We start from the raw sequence: 18,628 nt of genomic DNA on the forward strand, positions 1-18,628 counted from the left end.
CACCACGTTAAGACTTCCGGCTACGTTTTTTTTAAAAAAAAAAAATAAAAGCCTTTCACGATGAATGTTGAATATATGACCAGGAATCGATGACTATGCATATGGATGGGCAGCAATTACAAGAATAGCTGCTGTGGTTGCTTTTACAACCGAAATATAAAAGCACCTATATGCCATATTTTTATATTATTAAAATGTGCCGACATATATCTATACATATATACACCAATAGTGCAACCCATACTTGATTAGAATCACCAAAATGTGTATAATGATTCCACAGTCCATGACCTTCTGCTACAGGCTGGCACTGCTTGGATCTGAAGAGAACAGCATGCCAATCGACTCCTCCTGCCGCTCCCACTCAAACTGGAGCCTCAGGACTCAACTGTCCAAGCGAGGAAGGAAGGGAGTGAGGGGAGGTCAGGAGGTGGAACAGTGCTGAAGAGGAATTACCTGCCCCATCTCTAGGGAACACCAGAGAAAACAACACCGTACACAGCATACAGTCATCAGGTTTGCAGAGAGGAGTGTTATTTTCACTTCAGTGCCTGTTTTTACTGAATTTTAAAGATCTTATTAAAAGATTCTGCGTTACTTTTACACTGAGCAAAGCATTTATACATTCTTTCCATCACTGTTTAGCTGCAAGCAGCAACAAAGTAGTGTCTAGTCTAGCTGTTTAGGTGGACAAAAGGATTATCAAAGGAATTACCTGAAAAAAGTTAAAGCCCAAATGCGCTGCTAAAAACCTTTAATGTAAAACTGGCATGGCTGGAAGCTGAGGTGCATGAGTCAGCATCCACACAATAAGAAAAAAAAAGAAAAATAGAACAACAACATCTGCAGCACATCAGCAGGAACTTTCTACGTAACTCAGTAGCTCAAGCAGAACAAATGAGTGAACTTCAGGGCTCCCAAGTTATTTCCTTCCACAGGAAGGGAAAAGGAGTTTCTGGATGAGATAAGGCTTTTCACTCCCCATCGACAGTGTCTGCGGACAGTGGTCACACCCCTGCAGCTTTATGTGCACGGACGGGATTTTTTTTTGAGTTGCTCCGAGAAATAAATGTTCCTTGCTTCAGGTATGTACCTATCAGTGTTTCAAATCTTGAGATTTCAAGTGTTGAACAGCGTATGTTTATCTTTGCTGTATTCCAAGGAAAGAGAACAGATTGCAGGCTTACAGGTTTGTCTAAACAAAGTGTTTGGGCAACAAGCCAGATGATCCTATGATTCCAGGACTGTGTGCAGCCTCACGGAGCTTTTTGTTGAAGTTTGGTTCTGTGATGCTTCTCCTTGATTTGTCTGTGAAGTTTCTTTTTGTTTTCTGTTTCAGCCATTGGCTCCTGTAGAAGAAAAGAGGAAAACTTTAAAATGTGGGACAAAAGAAAGCTGCTTCTTGCTGCGATCGTTTTCATAGCTCTCTACGACAAAGTGAGTCTTACTTCTTTTACAAATAGCCGTTCAAAACCTGTTGTGATGTTATGTTAGAGAAGAAAATCTCTTCTCCTGAGACTATATTTGAAATTCTGTGCTTAAAGGTGACTGCAGAGACAGCGAAGCAGCTGGACATGGCCCCCGATGCCGTAGACGACATCTATGACGGATGCCGAAAACAAGCTTTGGAGAAGGTTTTCCATTCAGGCCTGCTGAGACAAGAGCTCAACCACAGCAAGGGATTCCAGAGAGCGTGGAGCAGAAACAGCCAGTGTTCACGGCAGATCCCCGGAGGACTCAAAGAACACGCTGCTGCTCTTCTGGCATATGCCAACGGGGACGTAGATTTCATACAGACCTTCAACGATGCGGTGAGGACACTGGGCGGAAATGTAAGCACCTATGAAAATCACTTCAGCTTCAAGTCTCTTCACTTCCTGCTCATGGATTCGATGACTCTGCTGTATCCAAAGAAGTGCAAGATGATGTATGTTTTTACAGAACTGGAAAACAAACCAACAAAGGGCTCAACAGTGAGACTGGGATTCTTCCTGCAGGCTCATTTAAATTACACTGAGCTGAAGAAACTGGAGGATTGGGATGGGGGGGTCGTTTTTAATATCACCTCTTGCTTCTTTGTCAACCTGGGAGACAACGTTTGCAGTGACGAGGACACAGCGCTCTTATCGCCCGCTGAAGAGTTTACTGTGGAGGAGGTAGATGAAGTAACTGACTCCAATGAGTCTGAATACACCTACATCGTTTTGAAACACTCAAAGATGAACAGCATGCACAACTGCTACATTTCCTCACGGTAAGACTCTTTATGAAACACCATCGAGGGAAACTTGTTGAAACTTTTCATTTCTTTCTTTGCGCCTCAGTTTTCAGTTGTATGTTGTGGCTGTGGTCAACGACTGGTGAGGTTTAGCCACAGAAACCTCTTGGTTAGCGTGAGGGAAGCATGTTTTGCTTTAAAATACCTGGTGTAAAATACGTGGCTGGAAAATGTCCCAATCCGATTAAAAATGTCCAGTTTTGCAAGAAACACGTCTTGAACATGCACCAGTGCTCGAACACCGAGCGCTAACCTGAAGCACATGTGGGCTGCTGCTGCTTGTGGATCTGGATTTTAGTGGTTGGACCTTAAGAGGACACAGTTTTTTGTCTTTTATTGAATGAGTGAGTTAAAGTGATTGGGACAAAAGACAAAAACTGGATTTTAAAAAGTGGACATGATGCCCTTTTGTGCTTGATCAGATTTCATTGGCAGCGCTAACGTTAGCAAGCAGCTCCACAGCTTCAATCAGATTATGATTCAAATGTTCCTGATGCTGCTCAGAGGTAGGTGACATCATCTTTGTGCATCTGAGCTCCGCCCACTTCAAAGCCACGAGAACAGAAACAAACAAACAAACAAAAAAAACTACAGAAACAAACGAGACTGTTCTGACTTTAGCAGAAAGGTTCATCTCCTTTGGACCATCTTGCTCGTAGGAAACAGCTGATTCAGAAACTGATTTTCAGGCCCTTTAAGGTGTTTTGATGCTAATCGTCTCTCTCTGTCTCCTCCACCTCTCCAGGTCTCCGGCTGATGGCTCCACCCAGTGGTCTGTGTTGGCGCTTGCAGCTTTATCTCTTTTTTTCTTAAACTGCTGAGAAGCATCAGCGAGCATCTCTGAGAGTTTTCACAGCACAGAACGCTGCTTCGTTAGCACAGAGGAACATTAACAACCTGTTTGCTAAAATATACTTTAATGACTTCTGACATATGTTTTCAATGATAGAATGAAATCCTCTTTTCTTTACGCATATCAGCAAAAATGTATTCTAAAAGCAACATTTCTGAAATACAGTCATTTTAAAAAGCATTTCTTGAGGACTTTTCTGCCTTTTTTAGACGGTGTAGAGACAGTAGAGACGACAGGAAACGGGTGGGTTTTTTATGGGTGGTAAAGGTCCCCAGCCAGAGGACGTGGTTGACACCTGAACCTCCAGGCCATCAGGGTGCCCTAAAACAAGGCCAGTTCCTGGATAATATCATGAGCTCCAGACAAACATAACCAAATGAACTGGTGCACCTGCTCATACCTGTCACACCTGTTTGTACATTCCAGGTCTGAGCCATGAGCATCTTTTCCTACAATGGCAGCAGTTTGGAAACGCTGAAGTAGTTAAATTCAGACTGTATCCTGCTCTTTAGTTCACGTTTCAGGTGGTAAATGTGTGTCGACCTCACTGCCTGGTCACAGCATCCATCAGCGTCAAGTGTGTGACTGCTTCTACAACCAAAATGACCTGATTTAGTCTTTCTGTTTCCATCCAAGTGAAATAAACAAATATATGCAAAAAAAGACAGCTTTGGAGTAATTTATGGACCCATTGGCATGAAAGTGGTTCAGCCTCATCAGACTCTGAGTAAGATGGCAAACAGTGTCAGTGTATCATGGTGGACCGTCATTGGTCCACGCCTGCACCACTGTCACTGTGCACCATTCAAATAAAGTGCAGTAAAACACTTAATAACACACACTGAAAATGTGAGCTTTTATTGTATTTTCACATCATAACACAACTCAAAGAAAGCTGGACCGCTGTGTGAACCGTCAGTCGAACAGAATGTGATCACCTGCTGATCCTCTCTGACACCAACTCACTGAAAACAGCACAAAGTCAATATATTTAATGTTTTCCTCATCAGCTGCATTGATTTTTGTAAATGAAAGATGTGGAACATTCCAGAAACACCTGTTTGGAACGTTCCACAGGTAAACAGGCTGATTGGTCACAGGTGAGAGGATCATGATTGGGTATGAAAGGGGCGTCCTGGGAAGACTCAGTCTTTAACCACTTTGTGAACACATGAGTGGATGAAAGAGATGAACACATGAAAACTGCCAGTGAACAGTTTGATTATTGATGATTGATTATTGATGATCGATTCTATTTTTAATTACATTTCACACAGCGTCCAACTTCTTTGGAATTACGGCCGTACAACACAAATTCACCATGAACACTGTTTATAATGTGTGTTTATACGTGTTTGAGTCGGCACCAAATTATCAAAATACTATAACACGTACTCTACGTACACTTACTGTATACAAAATCCAATTCTGGCTCTGAACAGTCTGAAAAGTCCATTTTAAAACGGCACATTTAAAACAAGCACTTGTGATTTTACATTCTGTCACGAAATGCAGGAAACATCCAAGCAGAAGCATTAATGTCGCTGTCACAGACAAAGAACGACGTGTGCTAACGCAGCGTCTGCACTGCTGCTGATGACGTCCACTCAGTGACATCTGATCCATTAAATATGTCACCGAACGCAGACACTACTGTTATATACTGCATACACAGAGGAGCGTTTACTAAATGTCTGAAGCAGCTTGAAGCATTTAGTCCATGATGAAGTACTGAAGGTAAAATAATAAAGACACACTCATTAACTGTTTATGTATTTCCTGATAAGAACCAGCGATGAATGATGGAGATATATCTACATGAAATATGCATCAGAAGCACATTTAAAATATGTGAATATAATACAGTCATACAGACATCTAAAACCACGTTTTACTACAGAAGCATCAGTAGATTTCAGACGATTCCATAAAGTATTAGATTAACATAAACGTGTATGCATCATCCCTTTAATCTGTTCGTGGCCGCTGTATTAAAGACATGCTGAACACTTTCCTGTAATATTAAAAATCTACACATATGTACATGGATCAGTTGTCTCTCACTGACTGGCTGAAACCATCAATTTTGGGATTTTGCTAAATTGAATTTTGCCTCAAATCATTTGTCTGTTTACACAAACAAGCGCACAAAGTTACATTTTAAATACAAAATAACCAATAAATAAATAAATAAATAAATGTGAGGTTACCCCCCCCCAATGTTTCCACGCTGCTCTTCATTGAGCATATTTTTTAGAATTTTTCACATTTTGTTTTTTTTGTCTTTCTTTCTATTTTCTGCTCACTGTTTTTATTTTTATGCACCAAAACACAAACTGGATTCTCTGGATGTGAAAACCTGCTTGTGACTGTTGAACTGAACTAACTGCCTTGATGATCCGTGTGTGTCACTGCCACCAACACACGACTCCCCCTCACATTTTGGAAACCCCTGGTGTGCAAATCAACACTACGCCCTGATTGACGAGCGTTCAGCCCACCCATCAGTGTTCATTAATACTGATCAGCTAAAGTGAACAAAACCGCCCGGTCGACATGTGTCAGCTCAAAATAATGTGCAAAAAAAAAAAACCTAGTGAGCGCTCGGCTGGAGCGTGTCCACCGGGGACGACTAAGTGTCTTTATTGTTGTGCTCAGAGTTGAGTCTTGACCTGTTTCCACGGGAGCAAGTGCTCTTGTCCTTGCTGAGGATGCTGGTGTCGACCCGGGAGAGGGTGCACATGCTGCTCTGGTGACCCGGTCGAAGCCTCGTGTTTCGGAGCTCGAGCTCATCGTAGCTGGAGACCCGGACGAAGGGACACCAGCGGAAAGCCCGCTTGAAGCCGGCCCGGAACCTGCACCCAGATGACATGATGCTGCTGCGCACCTGTGCAGTGTCTACATGTGTGACTGACTGGTACTCACCTGCTGTTGAGGCAGCAGTAGATGATGGGGTTGTACATGGTGGAGCTCATGGCCAGCCACAGCACTGACAGGTAAACCTGCTGGATGTACTTCCACCTGCTCAGACGCTTGTTGAGACCCGTCACGATGAAGTAGACATGATAGGGCAGCCAGCAGAGGGCGAAGGTCACCACTACGATGATCATCATCTTCACCACCTGCAGAGAAAGAAGAGGGAAGCAGCGCGGCAGACAGGTCAGACACCTTCCTGCATGCAGACTGCACCTGTGCTGCAATCAAGCTCAGGTGTGACCACAGTGCAGCGCAGCCGGCGGACAGTTAAAGCTGCAGGAACTGAATTTGCTTGGTTTGTTTTTGCCAAGCTGGAAACACAAAACATCTACATTAAACTGCTTATTTACCCAGCAGACGTCTTTCATTTGGAGTGACGAAGTCCAGGATTCACTCATTCACAGACAAAAACAGCACACAAGTTTTAATCAGTGCAGTTTGAAACAATTCATCTTTTCTCACAAAGACCTCATTGGTGAAAAACTGTCCACCCTCCTCAGCTGGAGATTTGGACAGTCTGAAGCCACAGCAGCTCTTCACGTCACGCCGTCCCTGAAGCTGTCTGCTCTCCTTCCTTCTCATCACAATGGCATTTTCATTTAATGAGTTCAGGACGGGCGCCGTGCGAAGGGTGAGAAAGGTCGGCGATGACGCAGCGGGCGTCAGGTGGGACGGAGCGGAGACCTCATCAGTGCGGTACAACGTGCAGCTGAAAGACGCAGGCGGCTATTAATGCAGCGGCAGAAGCTCAGCTGCTGGATGAGATGAGAGCGACTTCCTCTTATCTCCTGCCCAGGTGGCGTCTCGTCAGCCGGCTCCTTTCAATCAAGCCTGACATTGTCCTGTAGCTTTGTCTCCTGACATTTAGAAATCCTCTCACAGCCCAGTTCTGCCATCAGTCTGAGGCTCTGATGAGCTTTCCTCTTTCCTAGAAAGGCCTCTCAAAGAGTGTAACTGGCAGACCTGCACCTGCCTCTGTCTCTGTCTGTCTCTGTCTGTCTGTCTCTGTATGTCTGTCTCTGTCTGTCTCTGTCTGTCTCTGCCTCTGTCTGTCTCTGTCTCTGTCTCTGTTTGCCTCTGTCTCTGTCTGCCTCTGTCTCCGTCTGTCTCTGTCTCTGTCTGTCTCTGTCTTTGTCTCTGTTTGCCTCTGTCTCTGCCTCTGTCTGTCTCTGTCTGTCTGTCTCTGTCTGCCTCTGTCTCCGTCTGTCTCTGCCTCTGTCTGTCTCTGTCTCTGTCTCTGTTTGCCTCTGTCTCTGTCTGTCTCTGCCTCTGTCTGTCTCTGTCTGTCTGTCTCTGTCTGTCTGTCTGTCTCTGTCTTTGTCTCTGTGCACTGAGACTGTTTGTGCTGCAACAATATTCCTGAAGTCAGTGATGAAATCTGTTTTCAGGTTCCTGAAGGTTTTGTGGTTTTCGTCATTGCTTGCTACACTCACTTCACATGATGCATGTGAATTGGATTAAAGTCATATGGTGTGACTTGGCTGTTGCTGGTACAGATTTAGGAAGCGTCCTGAATCAATGAATCGTCACGGTCTAACCTCTGCACTGTCTCAGGCTTGACGTGATAGATGCTCGTCATGACAGCTGCGATGAGCTTAATCCCTGTTTAACCCGACCCTCAGTGTCCCTGCTGCAAAGCACACTGGGTAGTCTGGTCCAACAAGTGCCTCTGGACGCTGTTCTCTTCTGCTGGGCTGCAGCTCAGATAGACAGAGACAGAGATGAGAGGACGCACGGCAACGTAAAGTGTACTTGTACTAATTCAGAAGTGTCTTCTCTGCTTGTGCTTCCAGTAAAGTGTGAGTTCGTCACAGCACTGAGCTCACGTGCACGACTGTCTGCACAGCGCTTGGTCACGCTGCAGAGACCTCTTTGCGTTTGTTTTAGTTGTCAGAGAAATGTTTCTCCTCCTCCCTGCAGAGATCTCTGTTAACGTTTGTCTTTCCTTTCAGACGTGAGAGTGCAGGTCAGGATACAACAGAAACAGAGCTACATTCCTTTCCTTGTCACAATTTAAAACCACGAGAAAAAACCCAAAACCAGCCAGATATTAAGAGCAGAAAATAAGTGACAGCAGAAACAAAAAACAAAGAAGAAGAAAATAAAAAGGGCTCCAAAACAGCAAGAACCAAAATAAAACGAGGTGAGTAGAAATGTAAAATCATAGCTGCCAGTTTTAGTCTTCGAGGAGCTCACCTGTGTGCTTCCCCCCCAGAGACACACGAACTAAATCAACAGACAAAGTGTAAATATTAAGTGCGAATGCATTAAATAAATGTGGTTCTTACCTTCCTCTTAGCCCTGAGCTGTCCGTGATAGTTATCAGATGAGTCTCCAGGGATCTCCCCTCCCCACAGAGTCACCCCCACGATGGTGTAAGTGATGCCCATCACCACTAAGGGCAGCACGTAGACCAGGACTGTCACTATGATATGATACCTGCAAAATGGAGAAACACGTCACCAGTGCGCTTTAACTGGTGTGACTGGAGCAGGATGAGGGGAGGGTGAACCTGACAGATCTGGAGTAAATGATAGACAGGAGGTGGAGCTTCGTCGGGATAACGATGACGAAGCCTGAAGGTCGTCGGCGCTCTCACATGAAGGGGTCGTCGGCCATGCGGGGCCAGGCCACGTAGCAGAGGGTCCGGCGGGGCAGAGCTCGGGTGGTGGAGAAGAAGCAGAGAGGGAAGGCCAGGACCACGGCCAGAGTCCAGATACAGACGATGACTCCCACCGTGGCTTTGGCCGACAGACGAGGCTTCAGAGGATGAATGATGGCCATGTACCTGCAGGTCAGAGGTCACAGGCTGAGCTATGGCGTCAGTCTAGAAACGCAAACATTACAAAGATTCTTTCACTGCATGTACTGCAGACCTGACACACCAACGTGGGGTCAGTGTTACCAGGGCTTGTCGATTAACCTGAAGGTGATTTACCTGATTAATTTATTAGATGTTTGTCTATAAAATATCAGAAAATGGTGAAAAATGACGTCCTCAACATCTTGTTTTGTCCACAAAGACATCCAGTTGAAATAAATAAAGATAAAAATAAGACAGAAAATAAGATGAATATTAAAATGAATATTATTCTGCGGTTTTATTTCACATCTCGTGCTTTGTTTCGTTGATTTTCAAGGGTCTAAACAAATGAACTTTATTATCATCATTACTGATAATCATGAATCTTCAGATGAAAGGTGCCTAAATAATCAACTTATTTCATGTTGGATTCTTCTGAAATGAGTGAAAGTAAATTGAATCAAATTTCTGATTCACTGATTCAAATTGTTGTAAAATATCTCCAGTTCTAAAATGCTGTGGGATACCAGGTCATCAGCGTGTACCTGTCGATGGCGATGGCGCTCATGGAGTAGATGCTGGCGAACACGGCGGTCACCGGGAAGAAGTTGTGGAACCTGCAGTAGATCTCTCCAAAGTACCACTCTCCGTGAGCCGCGTACACGAAGTTGATGAGCGTGTTGAACGCGGCCATGGACACATCCGAGAAAGCCAAGTTCAGCAGGAAGTAGTTGGTGACGGTTCTCATCCGCTTGTGCGCCAGAATGATCCAAATCACGATCAAGTTCCCGAAAACCGCCACCGCCAGCACGCTGCTGTACGCCACCGACCACAGCGCCACGCGCCACGCCGGCTGCACGAACTGGTTGGTCAGGTTTCTGGTTGTGTTGGACTCATGGCGTTCAGAGGCCATTCCTCCAATGAGAGTCCGCAGTCTGGATCTGCTGCGGTCCGCTGCGGAGCAAAGTGACATACGTGATGCGCAACAGGCGCGCGGGGGGGGGGGGTTGGGGGGGGGGTGTCAGAGAGAGGGAGGGAGAGGAAAGAGAGAGAGAGAGAGAGAGAGACAGAGAGGGGGGGCGGGGAGGCAGACAGACAGTGTGTGTGTGTGTGTGTGTGTGTGTGTGTGTGTGGTCCCGATGCTGCCTCACTCACACACATGCAGGATGATGAGGAGGATAAACTCAGATGAGTTCAGCTGATCAGGTTTTAGCCTGGATCAATCCCTGATCAGATAATCAAAATCCTCCAAAACATCATCAGTACTTCACATATTATATGACACTCACTGTGTGCCGTGATCATTATGGGATATACTCAGGTCCCTTACTTCAGTAAAAGTACTAATACATACTGACCAATGTCGTCACAATGAGCTCAAAGTGACGCCTTCACTGTTTTTTTCCAATTAACAGTAAAAAACTCAACATTATTACATTTTGAATGAAAAATTACTATAAATAAAACATTTTCTAATGGATTCATCAGCTGTTGCAGCTGTACTTATTCTGCCAGGAGGTTCACAAGAAAACATATTTTACGAGCTCGTCAGTTGTTTTGTGTGCTGATTTGTGAAGTACTGAGTAACTAAAGCGTCAGATCAGCGAAGTACACAGAGGAACACCTCGTCTGTACTGCAGTGGGTCAGCAGGTGTGTGTTTCCTCCTCCTGAACGTTACTCGTGGCTTTCAGAGGCAGGAGTCTGTATGAGTGTGATACTCTTAATCCTTAATGGCTGTGCCTTTCAAATAAAGCTTCCAGCTCCACAGCTGTATGTAGGTTGGACTGTATTATATAACCACCAGCTCAAAACAGATTGAAGTGTAAAGGCCATTAAGTCTTCTGATGACACGACTGTGAACGCAGCATTTAGGTAGAGAAGGTTTGATTGACAGGCAGCTCGTCAGGTTCCATCTTTAAAGTTTCACACAGTCTGTTTCGACCCTGCAGGCTGAACAGAGTCACAACAGACGAGAGACAGATGATCCAGGTTTACCCTGTGAGGAGCAAACAAGAAACTTTGGGCCCCCAAAACATTTAAATAAATGTCTGTGAAGTCGCTATCTGTGGTAACACAGCAGTGACTGAGCCTGTGGCCCCCGAGGAAAGTACTGCAATATTTATACGTTTGCAGTTTTACAAACTGAGTGTAAAGTTTACATGTTAAGTTACAGAAAAAACGGAACATTTCCTCCTGCTGCAGCTCCATGTGAAAAACGTTAAGGGCGAAACATGAGATAGCTTTTATTGTGAAGCACTGACAGGAAATGTGAAGTGTTTCTCAGTGAACTTTCCACTTTCTGTCGTCCTTCATCTGTTAAACAAGACAACGGTCGTTTTCTGACAGCACAGCAGTTTGAAACACTGCAGGAAGTGAAGGAGTCAGGCTGCACACCGCCAGCGTCTCAGCCAGGTAACAAACCCCTTTCACTGCAGACTGACGCTGTCTGCAGCATGAAATCCTGGCTGCTCACAGAATGATGGTCTTGCTGGTCCCAGAAACCAGTAACCACAGGTGTCACCAAAGGTCGCTTTGTTCCTGGAATAAAAAAAAGAAGCTTTCTATTAGTGGACGCGCTGAAGATCAGCCTGCATGTTGGCTCTGCTCTGTGTTCAGCGGTCATCTGACTGCTGCTCAAACGCTGACATACACAGCTCGTGTTTCTGTCCTCCTGCTCACTGTCGATTAGCTTGAAGTGTGTGTCTCTGTCAGGCTTTGTGTGTGTCCTGTCACGTCTGGCCTTTACGTCTTGGCGTCCCCAAACGACAAACGTTTTCTGAGCTGATTCTGAGTTAGTGGGTCAGTTTCTTCAGAGCACATAAACACAAACAGAGACAAGCTGTGAAAACACACGCACACGCACACACACACACACACACACACACACACACACACACACACACACAAGAAGGTCAAAAGTCTGTTTCCTCTCAGCAAGACCTCATTACCCAGAGGCCACCTCTTCTGGGCCGCTCCCTGTCTCAAATGTCACCGTCGAAACCTCTTCCAAACACACCCCACCCCCTCCGAAAAGGTCACACGGTATTAAGTAACAGCTTATAATATCAAAAGCTGCATTCAAAATTATATTTCCTCCACTTCATTTGAATAATTCAGGCATCATTTAATCACAACGGAGGCAGCAGCAGCGGGACGACGCCTGATCTGAGGACAGCAAACACCTGGAAGTGGCTGACAGGAGCAGTCAAATCCTGTGGACAAAAGGAAACGTGGAAAGACGTCCTGCTTCATTTTGCATCTTTAATAACATCAATCACCTGCTGTGTGAGGACGAGGACGCTCGAGCCGCAGACCTGAACGATGAGGCAGCTTTACTGTCAAAAACAAGACAAGCAACACAACCTGTTGGTCCTGGAACTCTGTGCACGTTCATTACTGCAAACGAACCTCGGCTTTGCATTAAAGCGTCTGTTTGTTACAGCTCTGATGTTCAGTTAAAGGTTAGACGTCAACAGGTCAAAGGTCAAAAGGCAGGAGTCTCCTCTGCCGTCCTTTGAATTCATTGTTAAGGCTTGTTGGGTTTGACTGAACTGAAGTGAACTGGTGGAGAGAAGGAGGGGAAGCAGCTTATGATCAAGTGACTGAACGCACAGGATTACAAGTCTAAAAGGAGCTGAGGAGAGAGAGGTGGAGGAGGCTGGAGGGGAAAGGTGGGAGGCAATCAACATCTCTGCATTCTTTAGATTAGTCATTCCCAAACTGGGGTTCGGTGCCCCTTCAGTGGGTCGCAAGATGCATCTGAGGGGTCGCAAGTTGATTAATGGGAGAGAGATTGTTGTTGTTTGCTGTTGTTTCTTGTTGTTGTTGTTGTTGTTGTTGTTGTTGTTGTTGTTGTTGTTGTTGTTGTTTGTCGTTGCTCCTGCTGCTGCTGCTGTAGCCCCTCACCGTCACACCCAGCCCTCAGGGCACTCAGAGCGGCTCCTGCTGGTTCAACAGCAAACAGCACAGAGCGAGTTCCTGTTACATCACAAATGTTTAACTGCTTGAAATCTGAGCTGAAGAACATAAAGAGGAGGGACGCAGGAAGGAGGAAGAAACACAAGGAAGTGAAGGGGCCGGCAGTGAATGGAAACATTCTGTGCCGTATGTGGACTGTTTGTGCTGGGCTCGGCCCTCGATCGCGGCCCTGCATGTGAACGGTTAATGGCTCTGACTGGAAAGTAGCTGCTGCTTGTGTCTGCACTGCTTTGCCTGCAGGTAACACTGCGTTTCTGCCCTGGAACGAGTCTCTCCCGAGTTCAAAGGTTGCTGAAGTGCAGCGAGCGCCGAGCCAGGCTGAAGTGTTGACTGAAAGGTAAGGCATGCGGCTGAGAATACTGTGTCCTGCATGTATTTTCATGCACATGTTGATGTTTTCCCGAGCTGATCCTGTAACTTGAACAGTGCAGAGCAGCAGTTTGCTCCTGTAGAACCAACAGGACAGTCAGCTGGATGTGAAAAATTCTCTTTTCAGATCCGTTCTGTTCATCTGTATTTGTACTTTTATTACTTCGCGGCTCATCATCTCTATGAAGGCAGCCTGCTGTTTCTGACACAGTCTCACAAATGTCAGAAAAACACAAAATGTCCCATTTGCATGACCTTTTGATGAGGCGTTCCTCTTCCTCAGTGCCTGTTTTACTGCATTCATAAATGATTTATAGCACACTATAATGCACCCGTACGCACATCTGAAGACTGAAATGTCTTCGAAGGCGTTTTCAGTCTCTCACACAACAGACACACAGTCGCTCACTGTGACAGCGCTTCATATTAGATCATCATGTTCAGGATTTCTTGTTGAAGAGCGTGAAACATGCAAACTGTGTGTCAAACCCTGTCGCTGTAAAGACTTTAGATAAGCACTGATGAGGGCACTGTCTGAATGTCCCGCGTCAGCTGGGGCCTGAGAGCAGATGTGAGATCTCCTGTGGCTTTAGTGTCGACCTCAGGAGGCCGAGCAGGGTTTGAAGAGCCAGACTGAAACTATGAGAAGAGACGACTCAGTTCTGATCTCTGCTCACTGCTTTCTTATTAAACACAGAAACCATTTTCAGAATGCAGTACAGTAACTGCAGTAACTGTACTGCATTTGCAGCTGCTTGACTCTCATTTTATCAGTTTGGTGATGATGTAAACCAAACAGCTATTCAGCTCTGGAAGTGGATCACTGCTGTGTCACAGAGTTCAAAATAAAGTCATTACGCAGCAGCAGCAGCTATTAAAGAAGTGTTGGGACAAAATTAAAGACCTTCATTGCTGTCAGTGATTATCCTCTGAATACTACAACAAGCATTTAAGTTTCATGATGTCCACCACAAAACAGCTAAAGTCAGGTCATCTGCGTCTGTCCTTGGGTTAAACTGCCCAAAGCTAAACATTTTTCCAGAGTGGACGGCCTGCTTCACTGACTGAACCTGCCGGCTGACAGCAGGCAGGACGGTTCAGGAAATAGTCAACTACAGTTTGTTGTGTTCAGAATGTCGTCTGTTCAATCATTCACAGAACTATGTCACAATAAACACTGTTCAACCGCCTAGAGGCTAATGATTGTAGATCTGCATGCAATGTTTATTTAGCAGGTAACATGTCTGCAGGGATCTCCTGTGATGTGACACGGACGAGTCGGTCACTCATTGAAGTAAATGACTGACTGTCTGTCGTCCTGCATGTGTTTCTTACCAGAGGCTGAAGCTGATTTCACCACAGTCGCAGGTTTCTCTCGTCCGTCTGGTTCGTCCATCACGTTGACATTACAAACAGGGTTTGACAGACTTCAGGAGTGTTTTGAACCGAGACAGCAGACAGAGGAGGGAGACATTTATCCAACAACCTGTTTCTATCGGCCAACAGATGGAGCACGTCTCTTTCCCGCCACTGTCCCGTATGGCCCTTTGTGGCGGCACCCATGGGAATGAGATGTCGGGGGTGTACGTGGTGAGAGAAATGCAGAAACAGAAGGCAGATCAGGCTGGATCGGTCTCTATAACCACCGTCCTGTCCAGTCCTCGGGCTGTGGACGCCTGCAGGAGATACATAGACACAGATCTCAACCGCTGTTTCACGAATGCCCAGCTGAGGTAAGCTGAAAAAGAAAAGCAAAATGAAAGTGGAAAACAGCAGACAAACTCCCGATTGTGTCTTCTGGCTTCCAGCGCCCCCCTGACAGACTCCGCGCCCTATGAGCTGAGGCGAGCCCACGAGCTGAACGCTCAGCTCGGGCCCAAAGGAAGCCCAGAGGCCGTGGACCTGCTCTGCGACCTCCACAACACCACGGCCAACATGGGCCTGTGCCTCATCCTCTACTCCTTAGACTGGGTCAGCCTGCACATCTGCAAATACATGCAGGTGAGAGCTTCACGCGGACATCCAGAACAATGTTTTAAAGGATGTAATTTGACTTCATTGATTTTGACTGTAATGATGCAGAAGAGTTATCACAACAAATGCAGAGCAGAAGGAGCTGAAACTTCAGCTTCAGCTTAAAATGTGTTGAATTTTGTCTGCATGCAACACAAAGAGCATCGTAGTTATTAAGTTATAAAGTGTTCCAGAAAACATGCGTCAGGCTGTTTGATGTTAGCAACACCAAAGAATCAGAGCGTCTGCGATGACTGAAAGGACGAGTGTCAGAGTGTCAGTAAGAATCCAAACCTAATGAGTGATAGCTCATTATTTAAGGACAGAGTCATTCAGTCAGTCACGCACTATATGAACCTTCTCCATAAAGATTTCTCAAAGCTTTTCGTTAAAAGAATTGTTCTGAATATTACACTTCACAGTTAAGTCTGCAGCTCCATGAGCCTGCACAGCGCTGCTTTGAGCTAAATGCTAACATCTGCATGCTAACACGTTTATATTTACAATGCTATTGTTGCGCAGGTATAACACCATGCTCACCATCTTAGCTTAGCATGTTAGCATGCTAACATTTGCCAGCTAGCACAAAACAAAGTACGCTGTTAGGTGTATTCAGTCATAACGTATTTGACAAAATGGAAAGTGTGACCTGATGGTGGCGCTAGAGGAAAAGCCAGTGGATCACCAAAGTGATTAGGATTCATCCTCTGGGGACCACAAACGTCTGCGCAAAATTTCATGATGAAATAATGTTTATTTTGTTAAACTGACCAACCGGTCTTTGTTTGGTATTCCATCATTCTTGCCTCGTATATGTTGTTCCTTCTTCATACCGTGTTATTTTGATCAATAAAACCCTGAATCTTAATGGAAGGCTGTGATGTATCGTACGTCAAAGGGCTGAACTGAGCTGTAAAAGTCGACTAATTTGGCTTTCAGAGCAGGATGGCCCCCGTGCCCGTGAGAGTAATCCAGCTGGACATTCCCCCTCCTGACGCTTATTCCCTCGAATCAGTGGGCAAACATGGCTTCTGTAAGTGAAACTGTAAAGAGGTTTTTTGTGAATAACTGAACTGATAAAGTAAAGATGCTGGAAGAGTTCCTCTTGACCTCTACAGCCATAGAAGTCGGCCCTCAACCCAACGGCGTGCTCAGAGCTGATATCTTTAACACGGTGAAGCAGGCAGTGGACCTCACAATAGAATGGCTTCAGGGATTCAACTCTGGTAAGAAAACAACCGCTGGAAGATGAAGGGTCAGATCACCCTCACTAAAAAAAATACAAAAAAAAAACAGAGGTTTTCTCCCTTTAAGTTCAGGACTGGAGTTTTTGGGTCGTAGATGTTAGAACAGCCTCATGTTCTCATCTCAGAATGAAGCTCTGTGACCCTTTGTTCCTATATTTGAATGTTTTTTGCTTTCTATAGTCTTTTTTGCACTTTGTAACACTTTTACTGTTAATACTTTTACTATTTGTTTGAACTCTGCAGCTATGAGCCTCCTTGAGTAGACAAACACTATTCCTCAGACTGTGCTTTGCCAACAGGAAGGACTTTTGATGGAGGTGAAGTGGAAGCATACGCGCTGGTGAAGAGCGTAGACTACCCAAGAGATCCTGCAACCAATGAGATTACTGCTGCCGTACACCCCGAGCTGCAGGTAGAGGACGTCTGGGAAGGACACACGCACACATCATCAGTTAAAGCGGCTAAAATCAATGTCTTTACGATAACGTGTCAAACGACAAAACAACGACATGGCTGGTGAACATAGTGGAGCATTTAGATGCTAAAAAGACAGATTTTTCACTCAGGAGGTGGTAGAGACCAAAAACAGAGCTAAGAGAGAGACAGCAAATAAATGCTAATGTTGCTATGTAACTGTTAGCAGCTGTTCCCCTATCAGCTTAAGAAGGTGATGATATGCAAGCAGTAACCTCCAGGACTGAATAAAGCCAACACAGAATTACCAAAAACTGCAGTTCCTCCAATGGCCACTTGAGACTGGTTCCAAAAGCGAGTCAATCCCCATAGACCCCCATATTACAACTTTACAACAGAAATAAACAGCCTGGCACAAAAAACGGTTTTGGTCTCTGTAGTTAATTTCTCCGTTCATGGTTTAAATTACATTAAGTCTTAAAGTTAGGCACAATTATGGGCATGGCCAATTTGAGTGACAGCTGCCTCAGCTCCACCCACGCTCCACCTCTTTGGTGGTTTGGCAGAGCTGGAGTCACTGGCACTGAGCTTCACAACTTCTTCAGAAACCCATGAATGAAGTCAGAGACTACGTCCAAAAAATCAGCTGTTGCAGGTTTTATTCTAAGCAAGAAAATGAACGAGTGTATTTCTTAAATGCCACAGTCAGTTGTTTCATTTGCACATTTAAATTTACATGCATGAATCCACAAATCAAGGAGCCCGATTTGGGAAAATAAGCTTAGCAGTAAACTCCATATTTGCATTCAAAATGTGCCCTGTTGCATAATGACCCACCTGTTCGCATTTATCTGTCTTCCACCAGGATAATGACTTCAAGCTTCTCCGACCAGGCGACCCCACTTTCCTGACATTTTCCAGCGAGACGGTGAGACACGAGGGCGAAGAACTCTACCCTTTCTTTGTAAATGAATGTGCCTACTATGAGAAGAAGATTGCTTTCCATTTAGCCAAGAAGATCACCATGACCCTCCCGTCCATTAGTGTGAAGAAGGACTGAGAGTACAGGGACAGAATGAGACCAAGATATACTGTATGAGAGATTTAGAATCACAGGAAAAATGTGTGTGCTACATCTACAATCATGTTCAAATCATCTCTAATGAGCAAAACGTATGCAACGAATGACACGATAACATGATTACCTCCTCATACTGTGTGGACATGCAACAGCACTGCCTCTGTGAGGCTCAACAGGAGGCTCAGGTGTAACACTAGTGTTGTTTTTCTACCTAACTGATACTGCACAGGTGCTGGAGTTATGATCCTCCACCCCTAACGAGACTTGGACCATGGTCCTTTGCACTGTGGCAATAATGTAAAACCCATGTTTGAATAAATGGAAACAGGGTTCACATCAGATGTGTGTTTTGAATTGACTCAGATCTCTATAATTTCCATATGATTTAAAAAACTGCTCAGTTGCTAAAAAACAATGGATGAAATGTTCATAACTCCTTCAGGCAGAGACGGGTGACGAGGTATGAAAAGCCTTTGTTTAGTTGGCATACCGGTTGTTTAAAATGAGCCATAGGATGTCTTCCCATTGTCCTCGTTATGGTGGAGATGATTAAAACTGAATGATTGATGATCAGTTAAACATTATTCCATCATGTACTGAAATGACAAAAAGACA

General features: G+C 45.0%; 3 protein-coding genes across 5 annotated transcripts; 2 read left to right on the forward strand and 1 right to left on the reverse strand.

The window, feature by feature from the left end:
- The first annotated feature begins 985 nt into the window (after nucleotides 1–985).
- LOC143318875 (GPI-linked NAD(P)(+)--arginine ADP-ribosyltransferase 1) lies at nucleotides 986–4,024 on the forward strand. Of its 2 annotated transcripts, none has more exons than XM_076727375.1 (4): nucleotides 986–1,085; nucleotides 1,340–1,437; nucleotides 1,545–2,254; nucleotides 3,024–4,024. In XM_076727375.1, the coding sequence occupies exons 1-4, from the start codon at nucleotides 1,070–1,072 to the stop codon at nucleotides 3,097–3,099; spliced, it is 900 nt and encodes a 299-aa protein (XP_076583490.1). In that variant the 5' UTR covers nucleotides 986–1,069; the 3' UTR covers nucleotides 3,100–4,024. The 2 variants fall into 2 exon arrangements, with proteins under 2 accessions (XP_076583490.1, XP_076583491.1); XM_076727376.1 differs by lacking the exon at nucleotides 986–1,085 and adding an exon at nucleotides 1,176–1,189.
- A 1,698-nt stretch (nucleotides 4,025–5,722) lies between these two features.
- Nucleotides 5,723–9,823, reverse strand: tacr3l (tachykinin receptor 3-like). The gene is made up of 5 exons (XM_076727374.1): nucleotides 9,456–9,823; nucleotides 8,707–8,895; nucleotides 8,396–8,546; nucleotides 6,057–6,253; nucleotides 5,723–5,986 (listed from the first exon to the last, which is right to left on the reverse strand). The coding sequence occupies exons 1-5, from the start codon at nucleotides 9,821–9,823 to the stop codon at nucleotides 5,764–5,766; spliced, it is 1,128 nt and encodes a 375-aa protein (XP_076583489.1). The 3' UTR covers nucleotides 5,723–5,763.
- Nucleotides 9,824–12,996: 3,173 nt separating this feature from the next.
- Nucleotides 12,997–18,351, forward strand: LOC143319660 (N-acyl-aromatic-L-amino acid amidohydrolase (carboxylate-forming) B-like). 2 transcript variants are annotated; one of them, XM_076728791.1, is made up of 8 exons: nucleotides 13,020–13,226; nucleotides 14,597–14,644; nucleotides 14,765–14,991; nucleotides 15,067–15,259; nucleotides 16,211–16,304; nucleotides 16,390–16,497; nucleotides 16,818–16,930; nucleotides 17,798–18,299. In XM_076728791.1, exons 3-8 carry the CDS (start codon nucleotides 14,765–14,767, stop codon nucleotides 17,990–17,992), a joined length of 930 nt encoding a protein of 309 aa, XP_076584906.1. In that variant the 5' UTR covers nucleotides 13,020–13,226; nucleotides 14,597–14,644; the 3' UTR covers nucleotides 17,993–18,299. The 2 variants fall into 2 exon arrangements, with proteins under 2 accessions (XP_076584905.1, XP_076584906.1); XM_076728790.1 differs by lacking the exon at nucleotides 14,597–14,644 and having other exon boundaries at nucleotides 12,997–13,226; nucleotides 17,798–18,351.
- Nucleotides 18,352–18,628: the final 277 nt, after the last annotated feature.

This window comes from Chaetodon auriga, chromosome 4 (assembly GCF_051107435.1).
Source record: "Chaetodon auriga isolate fChaAug3 chromosome 4, fChaAug3.hap1, whole genome shotgun sequence".
NCBI lineage: Eukaryota > Metazoa > Chordata > Actinopteri > Chaetodontiformes > Chaetodontidae > Chaetodon > Chaetodon auriga.

Bases quoted from the DNA above. Each gene is read 5' to 3' on its own strand.
- LOC143318875 (XM_076727375.1), top strand. The intron at 1,438-1,544 runs GTGAGTCTTACT...CTGTGCTTAAAG, and splicing joins TCATAGCTCTCTACGACAAA to GTGACTGCAGAGACAGCGAA. The intron at 2,255-3,023 runs GTAAGACTCTTT...CCACCTCTCCAG, and splicing joins AACTGCTACATTTCCTCACG to GTCTCCGGCTGATGGCTCCA.
- LOC143319660 (XM_076728790.1), top strand. From the start codon at position 14,765: ATGGAGCACGTCTCTTTCCCGCCACTGTCCCGTATGGCCCTTTGTGGC. The intron at 15,260-16,210 runs GTGAGAGCTTCA...TTTGGCTTTCAG, and splicing joins ACATCTGCAAATACATGCAG to AGCAGGATGGCCCCCGTGCC. The intron at 16,498-16,817 runs GTAAGAAAACAA...CTTTGCCAACAG, and splicing joins GCTTCAGGGATTCAACTCTG to GAAGGACTTTTGATGGAGGT.
- tacr3l (XM_076727374.1), bottom strand. From the start codon at position 9,823: ATGGCCTCTGAACGCCATGAGTCCAACACAACCAGAAACCTGACCAAC. The intron at 8,896-9,455 runs GTACACGCTGAT...TCTGACCTGCAG, and splicing joins AGCGCCATCGCCATCGACAG to GTACATGGCCATCATTCATC. The intron at 8,547-8,706 runs GTGAGAGCGCCG...TCCATTTTGCAG, and splicing joins ATGGCCGACGACCCCTTCAT to GTATCATATCATAGTGACAG.